Source organism: Dermacentor silvarum, chromosome 2 (assembly GCF_013339745.2).
Source record: "Dermacentor silvarum isolate Dsil-2018 chromosome 2, BIME_Dsil_1.4, whole genome shotgun sequence".
In the NCBI taxonomy this organism is placed as follows: Eukaryota; Metazoa; Arthropoda; class Arachnida; order Ixodida; family Ixodidae; genus Dermacentor; species Dermacentor silvarum.
Window position 1 is genome coordinate 90758593 of NC_051155.1, and position 18801 is coordinate 90777393.

The 18801-nt window shown below is 47.9% G+C and overlaps 1 protein-coding gene across 3 annotated transcripts; it reads right to left on the minus strand.

Annotated features, from left to right (window-relative positions):
• Positions 1–1578: 1578 nt before the first annotated feature.
• LOC119441618 (uncharacterized) lies at positions 1579–15916 on the minus strand. Of its 3 annotated transcripts, XR_007465543.1 has the most exons (13): positions 15790–15916; positions 15075–15140; positions 14560–14623; positions 14091–14385; positions 12728–13118; positions 11887–12060; positions 11706–11808; positions 10591–10674; positions 9589–9825; positions 9302–9473; positions 9090–9238; positions 3136–8337; positions 1579–2220 (listed from the first exon to the last, which is right to left on the minus strand). XR_007465543.1 is itself a non-coding variant. In XM_037706227.2 (12 exons), the coding sequence occupies exons 1-12, from the start codon at positions 15868–15870 to the stop codon at positions 2156–2158; spliced, it is 1881 nt and encodes a 626-aa protein (XP_037562155.2). In that variant the 5' UTR covers positions 15871–15916; the 3' UTR covers positions 1579–2155. The 3 variants fall into 3 exon arrangements, 2 of the variants coding, with proteins under 2 accessions (XP_037562155.2, XP_037562153.2); XM_037706227.2 differs by lacking the exon at positions 3136–8337; XM_037706225.2 differs by having other exon boundaries at positions 1579–8337.
• Positions 15917–18801: the final 2885 nt, after the last annotated feature.

Sequence of the window (18801 nt, forward strand, 5' to 3'; positions counted from 1 at the left end):
GCGTCACGTATTAAGAGAACTACAAGCGATTACAAGTTACCCTCCTCCCTAATCATGCTTTTCCTCCTCAACTCGTTCGCCGAGCGATCGGGGCTCGACCGGGGCTAAGCTCCGCCTTCACTGGCTCATGCGTCACGATGTGACGTCGCGCGATCACTTCCGGTAGAAGAACACGCGAAGCCTCTCCGACTCCGACCTCTCGGCCGTCGATCCCCATCGAAAGCCAAGCAGCGTGCGTTCTGTTCGACGATTAGTCGCGTCATGGACCCGGAGCTTGAGGAGCGGTTGCGCCGGATGAGCGAAGAGATGGGTTTTGACCCTTATAGCGACACACCTTTTCGCAATCCGCTCCACGCTGACGACGGCAGCAACGATTCGCCACCGCCAGACTCGCCGGATTCTCCTGATGACCCCGACGACAACAACGATCACCGGTAAGCGTAAACACAGAAATTGGAGCTGTCCAGCTTGTTACGGGGAAAATAATTCAAGTTGTACCGCGTGCACTTTACTATTTCTGCATTTACGTTCGATCGCGTTCTAACCGATTTGATTGACATGCTCTCTAGGTTATTTCGCGATGAATGTGTGGTATATATGATAACGACCGCCTCCGATGAATCTGGATGATGCAGGTGCGATTGTGGGCTTTGCGAGCGCATGCCAACGCCCCTTGAGCAAGTGTGTTGCCGTGACGTGGCACAAGTGGTTGAGGAAAGTCCGGACGGTTGCATTACGCAACATGAAGAGTTCAGGAGCGTCTGCCTTAGCCCCGCGGTACTAGGCGCATTGTATTGGGAGCTGCAGGAGAACGGTGTGGCGGTTGAAGGAGAAGTTCACAGGTAATGTTAGGGTTACAGTATATCTGGAACTTGCGGACTACAGTTAGCGGACTCCGATTGCAACCTTGACCGCACCACTTTATGCTCTTTGCCAGGAAGTATCGGTTTTTAGCGTACCGCCTCTTTACACGGTGGATTTGGAAGAGGCTGGGGAGACGCAACAGGGTCGTGTTACCTGCATGCGTCGTATCCGCCATCAGGAGACAGTTCCCGTCGGCCGAATACGTCGGCTTCAGATATCCACCTCTGTAAGCACGTTCAGGTATGACCGAGTTTATCAGATAATTGGCAGAAATTTAATAGCAGATTGTTTGTGCCATCAATGGTGCATTCATAAATGTGATGTTCCTTTCACATCACTTTATGGAATAAGGAGTCCTTTTTGGCAGCATAGAGATATACTACTTTGCCATCAGAACCAGCTAGATGAACGATCATGTTCTAAAGTACTTGAGTTTCCATCAAACCTTTCCTTCACTTTGCTACAGGATTCTGTAGATGTGCCAAAGCTCTCCCTCATAGTTACATGTAGCTACACAATTTTCTTTCAAACCTAACTCAGAAATTGGCACCACATGCAAACACCCACTAGCCGCTTGGCAACAAATATGGTTTGTGCACAGTTGGCGAGTGCTTTGATTGTAGTCACGAGGCCTGAACTAGTTCAATGATTAATATTTTTCTTCTCGATTTGCCCGTACAGGTTATCTGGAAGGTCCAACAAATACTGGCCCTTGGCTTGGTCAAGTCTTTGATGCTGCCCCAAGGAAAGGTGGCTGCCTGACTGCATTAGCCAAGTAGTTCTCTTCGCTTGCCTGCTCGGAACAGAGTGGGGCACATTTCACCAGACGGGTGTTAGTGTGTTGCGGGAGTGTCTCAACACTTTTTTTATTGTGCAAGTACGCCCTGCGGCATAAATTCATGAACATAATAAGGCCTCTTTCCAGGGTTACATGCAGGAGTGGCATAAACATAAACAAAGGACCGTGTGTCCATTGGCAAAAGTCAGGCGGACGGCCGAGTTGTTGGCCCAGGCTACGTAGATGGCACGCATGGACTGTCTGAAGGCCCGGACAGCTTCTGAGAGATGCAGTCTAGTGTTCCCTCCGTAGCAGCTGTGCGACAGAAAGCGCAGGATGCAGGGGATGCCTGAGCACCACCTGTCTACGTGGCCCGAGCAGCCAGAGTCAATGAGGTGCCCACACGTATCCTCATGAGGCCGTCATGTGGTTGCAAAGGACTGACGCGACACACTTCATAGCATGGACCAAAAAAGGCGCAATTTATTTGCAAGGACAATATATAGTCTTGGGTCATGTGTTGCTCGTGGGGCAGTCTGCTGGCCTAGATGTGGAACACAGCTGATGGATCTTCCGTTCTAAGAAAGAACAAAACAAGCACAAAGCAAGAGGTTGAGTTCAGATAACCTTGCCACAGGTTGCAGTCTTCCGGGTAAAATTTCTCATTTACTGGATGGTTCAGCGAACACTTTCAAAAATTTTTAAAGGTCGCCTGTGGCAGTTAGCACAATCATACTTCATGAGCGGGTCTACTCGAAGAGGCGGACATTACTTGCACAAAAAAAATTAAATTGCATATTTCACTAACTAAACAAATTCCCTAATTAAGTTTTTAACTAATTACCTTATGGCCCATATTGCTATTTACAAATCCTAGCCATGGAGTTCTCAATCCGGATCCACTTGAAACAAGTTGTCAGGATGACACCAGTTTCGAGATATTATTTCCCGAACTTTGCGGAGAAATCCACTGGCATTCCAGTTACTTTTATGCTTCAATGCATAAAACGACTTAAGCATTACACACTGATTCCCGCCACTATTTCTTGCCAGCCTCGTTCCATTCTAACTCCCTTTCTTGTTTGACCAGTTAGCGCAGTCTGAGAGGTTGAGGTGACATTTTCTGAACTAGCTGATAGCAAGAGCCTCTGAACATCCTCCTTGCATGTGGCCATAGGCAAGTTGGAGACGGAATGAATCAAACTTGTACGGCCTATTCGCATTCCTGGAAATCGGGTCAGCGAGGAATTCAACTTCACCAACCCCACTATATATACGCACTTCTCAGTGTAAAGTGAGGACTGCATCTTGGATTGCACCAAGCACGGAGCCGAGCATCACACTCTTGCTTAGTTGCGCCACACACTAGGACGTCAATATATATATATACATACACATGGATGTCCTGCAGGTTACCTAGCACTTGGCTTATGGTCATGTGAAATGGTTCTGGGGTGGCGCTTATACCAAATGGAAGTCAAAGAAAGCAGTACCTGGCGAACAGTGTGCTGAAGGTGCCCACTTTCGAGGCACAGTTGTCCAGGGGAATCTGAGAGAAACCTTGGTTGGCGTCTAACTTGGTGAAAAAGCTGGCACCTGCTAATTCTGCTTCAGTGTCCTCTTTGCTTGGAACGGTAGAACTGCCCCCTTTTAATGCACTCATTGACATGACGCGGATCCATCCGCACTCTCAATCTCCCATCTTTTCTCCTTACTGTGACCAGTGCATTCACTCAGTCCAATTGGGTTTCGGTTTTGGCTATGATGCCTTCCGCCTCCATTCGCTACAACTCAGTAGGATAGGATAGGAATAAACTTTATTTGTCCAGCGGTTATGGCTGTTGGTGCCCGGGGCTAGGCTACCAGGGGTCCATCGCCGGAGAAAAATCTTTCGAGATCCTCGGCAATGGCCCTGGCCCGCTGGACGGCCCACTCCTGGTCCTCGGGTGCCTCGCTGAGGAGGGCGGCTTGCCATCTCTTATCGAGGCGCCCCGCTTCAGAGGGTCCTGCTGTTATCTTCCCCCTTCCTCTTGGTCCTTCTTCAGGGCGTTGACATTCCCAAAGTATACGGGCCATACCAGCCCGTTCGTGCTCGCACCACGGGCAGCCGGGCGACGGGTGCAGCCCGGGCCACAGGCGGTGCAGGTGGTAGGGGTTGGTGAAAGTGCCCGTCTGCAACCGCCTCAGGTCGACTGCCTGGGACCTGTCCAGCTGCCCGTGGGGTTGTGGATATGTCATACGTTCTTTCCTGTAGTGTTCAAGAACCTCTCGGTACGAGGCCAGAAACTCCTCGATATCGCAGTCGGCGTCCCCATGGCCCCCAGCTCCGTCCGACGCGATTTGGGTTGTGTTGGTAATTCCTCTGCTGGGGTTCCGCACAACAATGGCGGCTGCCCTCTGGGTGATCGCGTCGCGGCGGGTAAGTTGCCTCGCGACGAGATGGGCACGCTCGTTGTGGTTGGGCGGGATGCCGGTGTGTTTACGTTAGTATTGTTGTCGTCGCGGCTGTTGTCTTCTTTAGTACCAAGCTCCCCGACGTGTGCGGGGAACCATTGAGGGACTTGTTCGTAATCGTGCCGGACATGAAGTCCCCGGCTTTGGCGGTGAGCATGCGCGCCACATCCGCGGACACCCAACCTTTGGTGTAGTTCCGGATCGCTGATTTGGAGTCGCTTATGATCAAGCTATCCTCCGTACCTCCGTGGAGTACCGCGAGGGCTATGGCCATCTCCTCCGCTGCTTCGGCCGACGGCAGCCTCGCTGATGCCGTGACTCGAATCCTTCCCTTCGTATCTACGACCGCCATGGAGAAGGCGGGCTCCGCCGCCGTCGGCCAGCCGTGTCGTTGATGTTGCTGCTGTTGCTGCTGCCGTTTTTGTCGTATTAGTAGTAGTGATGGTGGTGTTGGCATCCCCGGTTCGTCTCGCACATTTCGTTGTAGTGGCGATGGTGGTCGTCGTCCCTCTTCGCCATCAACGTTACCGGCGGGCCGCGGGTACCTGGCTGCATCGACGAAGAGGACGCCTTCTCGTCTTTCGTGCTCCTCGAGGATAGCTGCCGCCCTTCGTTTACGTCTTTCCACGTCATGCGCCGGGTGCATGTTCTTCGGCATGTATTCCATCTGTATGGCGTCCCTGACTTCCGGTAGCAGTGTTTCCTTCAGTCCCCCCGCCTCATGATATCGAATCCCGAGCAGGTCGAGGATTTGTCTTCCCATTTTGGTGCCCGACAGCCTCTGTACGGGTCGCCGTTCTGGTGCTTTCCGGGTCGAGCAGGTGCCCGAGAACCTTCCAGGTGCGTCCCGCGCTCATGTTCCCGTTCATCGTGTCACACAGCTCCTGCCATTCTTGCTCGCACAGGCGGCCGCAATGCATCTCGATCTCCCGGTTGATTTCGGCGATCTTGCGTATCTTCCTCTTGAGTTTTTGCTTACTCGCTCTCCGTTGCATGGATTTATTGGCCGCAAGGAGATGTGCCAGCCGGCTGTCCACTCTGGACGGTTGGGGAGCGTCGTCGTTCCCAGCTCCCCGGGATCTGTCTCCTCCTTCTTTGGGGGATTCTTGTCGCCAATCCGTCCATTCGATCTCATCGGTGGCTTTCGCTACGTCCGCAAGTAGTTCTCTGCACCATTCGCTGATGTCTTCAATCGGGCCCTCCTTCTTGTCTCGTTCTCTATTTTTCCGGAATCTATCCCAGTCCACGATTCTTGCCTTTCGGCAGATGTCCTCCTCGCTTTCACTCTCTCCCACGGTCGCACACAGGATTCTGTGTTCACTCCCCAGGTCCTCGAAAGAGTTCGACCAAGTGACCACGTCCGTGCCCGACCAGACAGAGAGGTCAGGGGATGTGTCGCGGCACACTCCCTGTCCGATCCTGGTGTATGAAGCCGGTTCGTCGAGTACAGTCAGGCCAAGCTCGTCCATCAGTACACATGGCTTTCTTGAATGGTTGAGGCACTCTCCTCACGGGCATAGCAACTGGTCCAGCGCCGTCTCCCAAATTGATCGAGTACGTATACTTGGAGTGTCCAGTGCCAATGAACAGCTTCAAGAATTTGTCACTGATCCATTGCTTCGGGTTCTTGCAGGCTGACACATTGTGAACACGCTGCACCAGTCAAAACGTTTCGCATGCAGCCAACCTGAGCAGTGCCTGTTTCCCTTTCTACATGATAAGTAAACTGTGGGCTTCCACAAAGAGTCCACTTAAGCGTCAACGTAACTGTCCCCAAGTGCTGTATGACACCAAAACTCATCAGCAAGTGTTAATCGGACATAGAGGTCGCTTTCAATCTTTGGTATAGCGAGAATGGCAAGAGATTCAGCTGACCTCTTGTGTCCACTTTGACATTGATTCCCTTGTTGCCATCCTCTGCAGTCACCAACCTGTCATCTGAGCTGTAGATGCCGGCTATTTCAACTGCCAGGAATAGGAAGTCATTTTTTTGGTATCCTTGTTTGGTCGCTCCACCTCTTGCACATTTCGGCACGATCTACAGCAAGCAGCTAAGTGGCTTGGCCTTTGGCAGATTCCACAAGTGTTTCCCCACACCGGGCACCACTTTAGTGGGTGGCTTCTGTCGCAGAACCAACAGCAATGCAGAGGTCTACTTTTCTTTACAATGTCTCATCCCTTGGCGATTCCGTCAATGGCAGTGGAGGTATCGTCATGGTCCTAAACACAAGCCTGGCTTAATGCATCTCAGCCGCCTTGCAGAAATCAATGGCCTTGTCTGATGTCAGCTCCTTTTCGTGCAACAAGCGTGCTCTTAGCTTTTTGTCTGTGGTGCCACAGTCAAGCTGGTCGCGCACCATGAAGTCCTTCGGTTCACCAAAATTACATGATTGTGCTTCCAGCTGCACATTGCGTGAAGATTGCTCAAACAGTTCACCCTCATGTTGCATCCGCGTGCAGAGAGCATGCTTTTCAAATGTTTCGTTACGTTGCGGTTCGCAGTATGCATTGAACCGGTGAACTAGTGCATCATAGTCATCCTGTTCAGCTGGTGTGAACTGAAAAGTATTGAAGACATCAATGACTTCTTGGCCTGCTAAGTGAAGTATAATGGCAGCTTTCTCTGCATTGTTCGCTCCTTCCCAGTTTCCTTCAAGTAGGAATCGCTGAAACTTCTTCCAGCTGTCTGCTGCGTTCTCAGGCAACACGAGGCATTCCAAAGGAGGCAATGCGTCCATACTAGCTCATATTCTGGGAACCCCGCAGGCATCCCAATTCTGACACCATTCTAAGGACAATCTTGCTGGCTGGTTATTCAGACACGTGCGAGCTGTATGGCTTCTTCGGCGCGCTCTGTAAAATCGGTAGCGTCATCTTCTGTATCGCCACAATTATGGGGCAGCATGGCATCAAGCATCGTCGTTACTTCTCGACCGTGGAGAGGACCGAATGGCGTCGTTCTTGTTGTTTCCTGCCGTGTCGTATCATACGAAAATGTGACATATGGCAGTATATTGTCCCAATTCTTGTGTTCCACATTGACGTACATACAGAGCATGTCAGCGAGGGTCTTGTTGAGTCGTTCTGTAAGCCCATTTGTTTGAGGATGGTAGGCTGTTGTCCTCCTATGGGCCTTGCCGCTGAGCCTGAGCACACTTCTCAAAAGCTCAGCTGTGAAAGCGGTTCCTCTGTCTGTTATGACAGCTGTAGCACCATGTCTTATGACGATGTTCTCAATGAAACGTTATGCCACTTCAGCTGCCATGTCACTCGGAAGTGCCTTGGCTTCTGTGTACCTCGTGAGGTAGTCTGTCGCAACTATGACCCATTTATTTCTGCTGGCAGATGTCAGAAATGGGCCTAGAAGGTGCATTCCAATTTGCGCAAACGGCAACACCGGCACTGCAACGTGGTGTAAGAGCCCAGCGGGTTTAGTGGGTTGTACTTTGCGTCACTGACAGTCAAGGCAAGTTCTGATGTAATGCTTCACATCGGCTGCATGCTTTGGCCAGTAATATTTGTTTTTGACTCGTGCCAATGTCCTTGTGTAGCCGAGGTGTCGTGAGGGGGCTTTGTCGGGGCAAGCCTGCAGGATTTCTTTGCGGAAAGTATGTGCGACGTTGCTGGCATCTGATCGTCTTTGTCATCACTATCATGGCTCAATGCAGTGGGGGTCGCAGCAATATAGCATCAGGCCATGTGGTGCCCGCCAGGCAGCGTTGCTGGCCTAAATATGGCGCACAGCCAATGCAGTGGTCTGCAAAGCTCCCTTGAAATGCCAAGTCTTTCATGCTGTCCCAAGGAAAGGTGGCTACCTGACTTCGTTTAGCCAAGTGGTTCTCTTCATGTGTGTACTCTCAACAGACCAGCGCATACTTGACCACGGAGGCGTTGGTGTGGTTCAAATAAATCATTGTGACTGCATTGCGGATGTGTGTGTACACTTGAATTGTACTGTCATGTGGTCTCCAAAGCTCTCTTGACACGCCAAGTTCTTTATGGCTGTCTGAGTGCATTAGCCCAGTTCACACAAACTGTGGTGGCTGTCTAGCTGCTATTGCTTAATGTTGATGCCACTGGGAAGCGAGTGCGCCTTTGTGCGATGAGCTCCTGCTTTGATGGTCTTTCAAAACCAAGTGACATGTAGCACGGTGGAGACTTTTCACAGCTCAGAAAGCTCTCCTTATATGAAGAATGTTCGCAGCGCTCGACCACATCTTGCATGAGGTCATCAACGTATCCTGCATAGTGAAGAGGTGCAGTATCAGTATGAAGTTGTGCGCAAGTGTTCCGCAAGAAACTAAGTTGTGCGCAAGTGTTGGCAACCATTTTTTCAATTTTTTTGTGCATTATCTTTTATACATTAGGATACATTCATACAATAGGATTCTGCTTCCGACGCTCAGCAGAAATTGCTTTTCTCAAATGCAATAGAGTTCAGTAGAAGTGGTCCAGCAGTTGTGTAATGAGAGAACTTCTCAGTTTTACATGTATTCGGATAGATAAATAAGAGTTGACCCAAATTTGTACATTCTGATTAACACGCATGTATTTGCAGCACTCGCCCAAGCATAAACATCTTCCAATAGCCGTAAAACTTGGTCGTCTATAGCACCATGTTTGTCTAGCTAGAAAGAATTGTACACAAAGATCAGCTTCCCTTATCATCCTGCAAATTCATGTTTAGGTCGAACAAAAACCTGTACTGTACATATGTAGAGGTTAACTGTTATATTCTCAGTTCCTGTGAGTACGATTTTGCCAGATTTGGCACATCTTTATAGTTTCATTGGTTTCCTGCTAAGGTCATTAAAAATGCCGCCGCAGGGCATAATACCCCACGGTTTATTAAAACATTCGTTGACGAAACTAGAGCTTTACAAAACAGCAAAAATGCCAAAAATATCGCACTGCAGGGTAATTGCCCTATGGTTGGCAAGAATTTCGTGCACACGTGTTGGTATGTTACAATCTGTCCAGAAATGTTACATACCGTAGCTTGGGTCCTCTTTCACTGTAGTCACAGTGAAGTGGCCTCGCCTTGCCTTGGAAGATTTAATCTTCCACCGCTGCTCTCCATCCTGAGTGAGTGCTTGGTGCCGTGCAGCATTCTCGTTGAAGTGCAGCACAGCGAGCCTCGTTCTAATGAAGAGAGGTTTGAATTATACCCTTGTCTTATCTCTTAGATGTCGAAATTAAAATTACCTCTCTTGCATTCCGTCCACTGAGAAGGCATTGGACTTTGGAGCAAACCGATTCAGCACGCTGTGGAAGGACTCCAATGAAAACGTTTGCACCTCAGGAGAGAGCCGGCGGATATCCTTCAGTAGTCTCGCATTGTCGACAATGGTTTTGAGACGAAGAAATGCAGGTGATGCTGAAACAGATACGTATAACAAATTAAAAATCTTTTTAGCTTTTTATCTGAAGATGTGATGTCCACACTAAGAAATGCTGTGTAGGGCAAGAATACAATTTACAGTAGTGCTTACCTGGTCTCAACCATTCCCTGTCGTCAAGGGAGTCATGGAGGCATTTTTTGTAGGGCCCATCATGGCCATCGTGTTTGTTGCACACGTGGTTGAGCAGGCTTCTCCACATGCTGATGACAAGCTCACCATCACCTTGGCCCATGGCAGCCACCCAGTAGAGGTGGTTTAGGATGCTTTGGATCCAAGGTGTGATAACTTGATGTGTGCGGCTAGCAGCCAGGAGCTTTTTTTTCAGACCTAGAATATATGACAAGGGGTTGTTATTAGATATTTTATTTACTGACACTGCAGTCATAAAGCAAGGGTTGTCGCGTGAGCAAGATGGTTGTTACTAAGCAAGTAACAGTACCAGGTGCTGTATTGACCAATCTGGACCATAAAATGCAATCTTTATGCAAATTTATTTTCATTTTAAGAAACCAACACGCATTCCTGCATGTCACCTGTCCTTTTAGTATGCACACATTTCTAAAGATCACTTGTGATAAGAAAGTGCTCCACCTGCTTAGATGCATTTGTGCAATAGACAAGCATAATTTGCACAATAAATCGCATTGCAACGTACAGGTAGGCAATAAAAAAAATCCACTCTCTTTAATTACTCACTTCACATCACCTGTTGTAACTGAGAAATTGAAGCAGACCTGTAGTAAAGTCTGTAGGAAATCTTGAGACTAGACTCTCTTTCAAGATATGCAGCCTCCATGTGTGCTAAGAAATATGTCGCCGTTCCAGCTTGCAGTTCCTTCAAAGTGTGTCACACAGTTCGAGATTACCTTGGCCACAACAACAAACCATATTTTAGAATATTTTGGGCACAGATGTCGCAAGAATGCCATTGGTCTTAGGATTTAAGCTAGGCAGACATCTAGACATTGCGATCAATCATGCAAAAAAATGTCTGCCTTGTCAGGTAATCCTCTTGAATAGGCTGAATTGTGGTTCATGCGATTCTTGTGCGTGCTATTGTTAAATTGGCCTGAAACCAGGATATGTGCTTACCTTTAGCAACATGCCAAGTATCAAACCAGTGCTTAATCTCTGGCTTCTCCACGCGGCAGTACCGGTTGACACCAGGATGTCGGTCTGTGAAAAGAATGAACCTTAGTGAGCAAGGAGGTTATATAAATCTTCTAGAGTAGCAGCTCCTCGCAGTCACCTACGGGAGTGAGTGAAGCCACAGCGATCATGTTGCTAGCGGCAAAAAAGAGTGCATGCGTCGCATAGGCGGCCGCGGAATACACGCAGGAGTCAGTTTCATTTGCAGTACCGCAATAATATTTTGAGAAGAAACATCTTTAACATGTAAATCAGCTCACAATTAGCTGTCGTGAAAAAAAAGTTCTGCATCCAGCTCTAGCTGCAGGCTTTGAGAGAAGCTATCAGCAAGACACTTCGCTGTGTTAAATTACGAACAGTCTGTAATGTCATGTGACTGCTCAATATTCACCCCTGAATACCCGCTGGTTGGCAAGGAAAATTTTCAGTCATCTTTTGTAAAGACGTAGTACGCTTTCCAGCAGCAATTTGTGACTATACGGCGCATGAAAACAAGACATTTTGGCACTAACGTTGAGTATATCACCAAACTGGGATCCATTATATGTTTTTCAGCCACTAGATCACATGTAAACAAGAAAAGGTGTGAGGCACATGTAACCGAGAGCAATTGGCACCCACAACGACAGCTTCCCTGCAGCAGCTGCCCGCCCACATCACTAAAAGATTCCACCATGCACACGGCTTCCTTTTCCAGCACCAGCAAATCTCCTCACAGCTCATTGCATGTTGCCATTAACAGCTTCCACCACCAACCCTTGCGATAAGCCTTTTTACTTATCTGTTTCACAGCAAGTGTGTCGTAGTGTTAGAAAAAATGTCTTTTTTTGTATCATTACTGGCAGTGTTACACATACCTTGACCCTGCAATAAGATACATATCCAGACTTAGGGGCAGGGGAGGTTGCTATTTTGGACCTTCTCAATATACGTGGCTAGGCATTTGTTCTCAAGTTGATTACAACAATGTAAATAAGATGCTCTAGCATACACAGCAGCAATGCTTACTGTTTCAGATTGCATCACCAAAATTAAAAAACACAATCTCTGTATGGTACCTGTTGTCAGCGAACGTATCCTGATGCCCAGCTTCTCGACACCCATCAAGCACTTGGCAAGCCCTTGTTTTTCCATAGAAACACTGTTAGGGACTTCAGGCGACTGCACAAATACAGCAGATAGTTTCATAAGAATTTACACAATATGCGTATAGTATGAATAGTAGCACTATGTGTTTACCTCTCCAACTTGCACTTGTTCTGTGTGCAAAATGCAGCCATTCTGCATAGAAAGCACACTGTATGTCATGTACTTGGCACTGTAGCCTGGAGAGTCACAGCGCCCGTCACCTGCCAGGTCGACTTGCAAGCCAGCAAGCTCACTGGCCATTTCAGCTTGCTTACGGTGGAAAAGCTGGAAAAACAAGTGCATAATATATAAGTGCCTAATGCATTGCTACAAAACTGCTACAATTTTGCTACCATAACAGCATCCTAATGTACTGGGGTTGTATTCAGTTGGGGCCATGTGCAAGGCACTGCCAACTAGAAAAAGCAGGATGGTAAAACTGTTCAATGTGAGCTAAAAGAAACACAAACAGTTTCTAAATTTCAACACCATGTACCAGAGTTTGTATTCTTTAGAATCATGATGAAGCAAGTTAGATGGGCCAGCTGGTTACAAGAATTAGGCAGCATGATGTTTCGGTGCAACTTTAGATGGCACAGATTGAGATAAACAGGACAAATGCCAGTGTTGGTCCTCAGAATCCCTAATTTGACATCTAAATTTGCACTGCAAGATCAGGCTCTATGATATCAGACTTGGCAGTCATGCAAGGGCTGTTGGTTGTACATTACGTTGCTAGAACATTACCCTAGGAAAAATTCAAATAGAAATACTTTATTGGCTTCTATAGGTCTCATCTTATTGGATTATGAAATTATCGACTTGATACACTAATAAAACTGATAGCCTGTATTGGTCTATTAGCTTACAGGTGCATTGGTGTTGTATAAAACCATCAGACTATGCCTAAATCATGCTCTAGTTCTTTGTAAATGTGGCCCAGTAGGCGAACCTCGTTTATGGCAGGCAGCAAGTAGGCCCTCTGGTAGTTGTAGAAGGTCCGTTCTGTGATGGTCTGCACGCCGATAGAATTTAGGCACCTCAAGGTCGCAGCCACTGCACAGCCAGAAAATAGCACTCCTGCTGCCAGAAGAATGTTTCCAGCTCCACTCCCACGAACAAGTGGCTGGCTCCTCCACTGGAGCATGTGTTCTTTGTCACACATGCCCTCCACTATGAGCAAAGTGCCCACAACCTTGGAGCTGATGTCGCCTACTGCTTGGCCACAGACCTTGCAGGTGGTGAGCAATTCCCGCAGGCAGCTCTCAAAGACAATGAACTTTCGTTCAGTGTGCAAGGGCTCTTCTACCCTTGTGGGGACTTCTGAACTCTCATGGTGAGCACTGCAGGCAAATGGCATCAAAAAACAAGTCAGTACTTGGGTGCTCATATGTCTATTTGGAATTGTACGATGCATGGTGGCACCAGTTAGTTTGCTACCATTTTGCTCGTTGCAAGACATGCCATCTAAAAGCTGTCTGCCTCGCCTCCTGTGTATGAAACAGAGTTTAGCCACATGCTTCTCAAGAGAATTCTGCTGCCTTTTCGCATCTATAGTTGTTTCCACACATATGGCACTCTAAGTTGCAGTCACTCTAGCCCCCTATCACAGCTTGAGTATCATATAGCGTCTATGAGGGCTATGAAGGGTAAAGAGTTGGATATGTTGGTAGTTCATGTTTAAAAAAAAAAACATCGTGAGGGAAAGGGACAAACGAAAAAAGCCACACACAGCGCTGTTTAAACAGAAGCTATCACTTTTTATCTCCAAAGTAAAAAAAAAATTCATATCTTTACTTGGCTTGTCCAAACAATCTCAAGATTACTAACATTTCCAGGTTTTCTACAACAATAACTTGCTTCTACCCTGCCATTTGAACAAAGCATGGCAAATGAACTGCTGTCTTCTCTGGCACGTCATTATGGAATTCTGTACATGATAAAATTAAACCATTGGTATATGTTGACACACCCTGCACGAAATACTCGCTCAATAAGCTATCGGAAGGCAGTCATTAAATTATAATTGCAATCTTTGCTTTCCATTTAACGTTTTCTCGCTTCTGTTCTTTTTGAATTAGTATGTTTGTAAAGTTCCTGACCTTTGCTGATATGCTCTCGCGCTTGTCCGTTTGTATTGTGATGTTTTTCTATAATAATTGCATTTGTCCAGTTCTTATGTAAACCTTTTGTGTAGTTTGTTCTCAGATTTTGTTAATACGATTAGCATTCTGGGGTTCACTCATGCACTGTTATGAAAAATTGTGAGAGATTTATTTTGTTGTGAGTCTACTGTATTTTAATGCACAAGATACCTGAAGAAGCTCTCGCTGAATGATGGCACATAGCTGGTGTCTTCTTGAGCTGCTGGCTCGTCTTCATCACCTGCACAAGAGTCATCCATCTCCATTGGCACAGGCGTTGAACCACGGAGAGGTCTGAAGTCTGCTGGGAGCAATGGTAGTGGGGTGACTTGTATTGCAGTGTCTCTTTGGGCTTCAGGGCATGCAGCTTCACGCTGATTCAGCACTGCACTTTGTGTGGTGGAGGGATGCTTCGTCTGTGTCGCTGTGGAAACCATGATTTTCATGGTCATTTGCACCTGCGTGGCTGGATTAAAACCGCTTGGGTTAGCAAAACTTTTTTGAGTGAAAAGGTGCCTAATTTCTTATCCATAGTGAACATTATCTGTTATTCTGCTGACATGAAAATTCTGCCAATAAAGCCCTGTTTTGCAAATGTGCATAGAATGTGCACTGTTTCTGAGTTGTTTGGTCAGCTTACCAACAGACTGGCATTCTGGTGTCGTCTGGGTTTCCACTGTTCTTGTGGTTTTTCTTGTGGCTGTCTAATATGTGATGGAAAAGAATAAATGCATACATGGAAGTTCAGTATCTTCTTAAATGCATATTTCAAACATCACACTTCATTTCATGCATCATACATTACGACGCATCAAATGCATCACAATGTATTTCATAGATGAAATTGGCATTTTTTTATGTTATTAAAATAATTTCATGCAAGGTGTGTTGCTTTCAAATTGCAAGCCATTCAGTTTAAGGATGTTCAAAATGCTTATGGTACGTGTTATGAAAATGACTTTGGCATATGAAGTTAGCTTCTCTAAAGTAAACATTTATTGAGAGCCACATCCGTTGAACTGCCCTGTCCTAGGCCACCCTGTTGCACAGTGTGAAGCTGCATATGAGTGAGGCATTATGTAGCGCCTGTATGCGGTACATTTATCTGCTGTTCTCTTGTTTCAGTAATATCTTGTATAAGTTGAGAGTACTTACCTGGCTGGCGGAGGTTTTCAATACATCGACACGATCTGTCACGCTTTCCCGAGGTGGTGTATGACCCTGCAAGAAAGCAGCAACTTGTTTGGCAGCGCACACACATAAAAAAAATTAGATTATGGGGTTTTACGTGTCAAAACCATGATCTGATTACGAGGCACGCCGTGGGGACTCCGGAATAATTTGGACCACCTCGGGTTCTTTAACGTGCTCCTAAATCTAAGTACACGGGTGTTTTCGCATTTCGTCCCCATCGAAACGCACATGAAGGACAACAATGTTTCCCACCGTGCTGATTGCATTCGTATCGGCGCATTCGCAGTCTAGTTTCGCTTTCTGCACGTGCATTGCGCTTGATAAAAGTGCGTGAAAGCCGATAACATGCACTGTCACAGCTACATTACAAGCTTGACCGTGCACCCTCAGAACGACGGATACTACGATTATTTATAGAACGCCGAGCTCTTGCCGATCGACGTGCTAGAACCAAGCAGTCCGGTCGCACTATACCTGGAGGCCGCGAGCTCAATTATTTGCTAGGGTAGGTCTATTTGCGCTCATTGTATAGGAAACATGCCAGCCGCTATACTCTGTGGACTTCTCCAAAATTTTTATCTAGTCCGAACACATAGATAGCGGTACGGTAGTGCTCAAAGAGCATAGTTCTGAAATCGTGCCCGACGAGCAGCACACGACCTGTTTGTGGACTTACCTTTGCAACGGGAAGGAACAAAGACGGTAGGGCCTCGCCTCTGAGGTGAAAATTCTTCGTGCTGCCTCCAAACCGTTGCATTAGCACGGTATCGTGGTTGTAATCATCCGGTGTAAAGTGACGACCGCAAACGCGCAGATCCAGGCGCCTATCGGATACTGAAAGTCCGATGCGCTGCAGCCACTTCGCTCGTCTGCTGCCTTGCAGAGGGACACGATGTCGCAGCTTGACATACTGCCAGTCGCTGCGTTTGCAGCCCACAACGGAACAAGGATGAACCATGGTGCTCGTGAAAAGAAAGCTCGAGACCAACACTGACCGCGCAGCTCTCGTGAACCCGGAGCACGTTGTGACACAAGCAGACGACACTTGCTGTGGGCCGGAAGTGCTTTTTTTGTGTAGCGATACATGTCCTTGTGCATTCTCTTTCTGTTACTTTATTTTTATAGAAACAAATTAACTAACATCTAAACTATTACGAACAACATTTGTTCACCATAATGTTGCAAAAATAATCGATGACGCGCCCTGGGCAGCCAATCAGATAGCTGCCCCAGTGACGTATTCTGGGCAAAACACGTCATCTGGGCAAAAAAAATAGCCGCTTGGCGTGCTGCAATCGGTAGCCGAAGCACATCTTTAAAACCTTATAATAAATTACACGCTTTACGTAGAGCGCTTAGATGGGTCAATTAATGATCAGAAGGACCTACTCTATCGACTCAGTACGTTTGTACAAAATCGTCAAAATCGTTTCAGGGTCCCTTTAAGTAATGAGAGCATAGAAAGTAATATAATCGCGAATTCAGTAATCTTTCTAGTATTTTCCTAAAGAGCGAATTCATGACTATTGGTCTATAAGAACCAGTGTCTTCGGTGGCCGTCCATGTTTTGGAATGAATACCACTCTCCCCTTCCATTCTTTCGGAAAATACCCCAATTTCAGAGCCGAATTACAGACATACACAAAAAAAGAACAAAAAAAAAAAAACGGTGAGCCCTTCCACTGCATGGGGTGGAGATGGAAGACCAGCGAAACTGTACTATGGTGGGAATTATGTATTTCCAATTATGACAATTAAGATGTGATGATGTAATTGGTTATTTGAACTATTAGAGAATGAGGAATATGAGAATGAGAACGAGTCGTCGATACGCGGCAGCGGGTACACGTCCTTTTAGTCCCGTTGTTGAGCTTGCGGTAGTCGACACAGAAGCGTAGCGTTCCGTCTTTCTTTTTGAAAAGAACGACCGGAGACGACCATGGGCTGTTGGAAGACTCAATGACGCCATCGTCAAGCATCTCCCGGACTTGCGTACGTATGGTTTCGCGTTCTTTTGCCGACACGCGGTAAGGCTGCTGGTGTATCGGGCGTGCGTCTTCGTACGTGATGATCCTGTGTTTAGTGATGGAAGTCTGGCGTACCTTGGAAGCATGTGCGAAGCAGGTCATGAATTCAAGCAAGAGCTTGCGCAGTGCTGTCTGGCTATCGGTGGACAGTTCAGAATTGATGTCGAGATGGCCCAGAGACGTGTCTGCTGTCTCCACTATTTCTGACGTGAAACAGTTGTTAACGTTTGCTACTGCGTCTGCAAACGCAAACGAAGTGCCGCGGAACAGGTGTCACTGCTCGTAGCTAAAGTTGGTAACAAGCAATTGCGAATGACCAGCACGAATCTGTATAACACTTCGAGCCACGCAAACACCTTGCTTCAGTAGGTGTTCCAAGTTACTTTCGGCCACCGCTTCGCCATCGCGTAAGCCACAGCATGTGACGTCGACGAGGACACTGGCTCGTGGAGGAAGCGTTACACTGTCTGCAGAAACACGAAGTATGTCGTCGCGCCGTTGGCCCTCATGCACGTCGATTGCTCGTTTGGCAGAGAAAGTGATACGATGCTCCTGCAGATCGATAATCGCGCCGTACTCCTGCAGGAAGTCAACCCCAAGAATAACGTCACGGGAGCATTCGCGTAAGACAAGTCAGCTCGCTACGAATGTAGATCCTTGAATCTCAACTCTAGTCGTGCAGGCGCCCAGTGGAGTAACGACGTGGCCACCAGCCGTCCGAATCTGCGAGTTATGCCAGGGCGTGATCACTTTCTTCAGCTGCGTTGCTATTTCCCCGCTTAGTATCGTGTAGTCTGCGCCGGTGTCCACTAAAGCCCTAACGGCGTAACCGTCAATAGTCACTGGTATATCGAGCGAAAGCCGGTCGTCCCGTTCAACTGCAGGTGATGTCGGATCGGTATCTTTCCGTAACTGCGTCCGTCGGAGGTCTTCAGCGCTTCGACCGTCAGCGACCTCGCCCCCAAATATCGCCTCAGTTAGTTTTCCCGACGGGGACTGGTCGACCGCTCAGGAGAATACCGCTGGGGCGGAGGTGAAAATCGTCTCGGAGACGGCGATCGCGACTGCCGCCTGGTAGGCGGCGGCAAGCGCTGCTGAGAGAGGTATTCCTGAATGTCCCGGGGTCGCTGGCCGTACCGGGGTGGCGGCGAGTATATGCGGAAAAGCCGCGAATCCCAAGGCGGTGGTATGGGCACTGGCGGTACAAGTGGTCAGCTTCACCGCAGTGGAAGCACAGAGGCCGATGATCGGGTGTGCACCAAACATCCGACTTCCGAGGAGGTGGGCGTCTGTCGTCGACGTAGTGAACCGCTTGCTCCGAACGATGGGCAAATGGAGCGGCATGAACAACGGGCGGCGGCGTGTACCCAGCGTCGTAGTACGATATCGGCTGCGCCGACTGAACTGACACCGTAGGAGGAGCACGAACGAACAGCGACGAAGAGGAAGCGGGGCGCTTCAGGGCTTCCGCGTAGGTCGCACGGTGGTATTTAGGAGGTACTGCCGCAGCGTTATCAGGAGACAAGCTGTCGCGGAGCGCCTGGTGCAGTTCGTCCTTGATAATGCTTGCTATGGAGCTTACTGTAGGGTGCGGTGTTACGGCGGTCTTTTGCAATTCTTCACGCACTACAGAGCAGATGAGTTCTCGCAGACAGTCACCG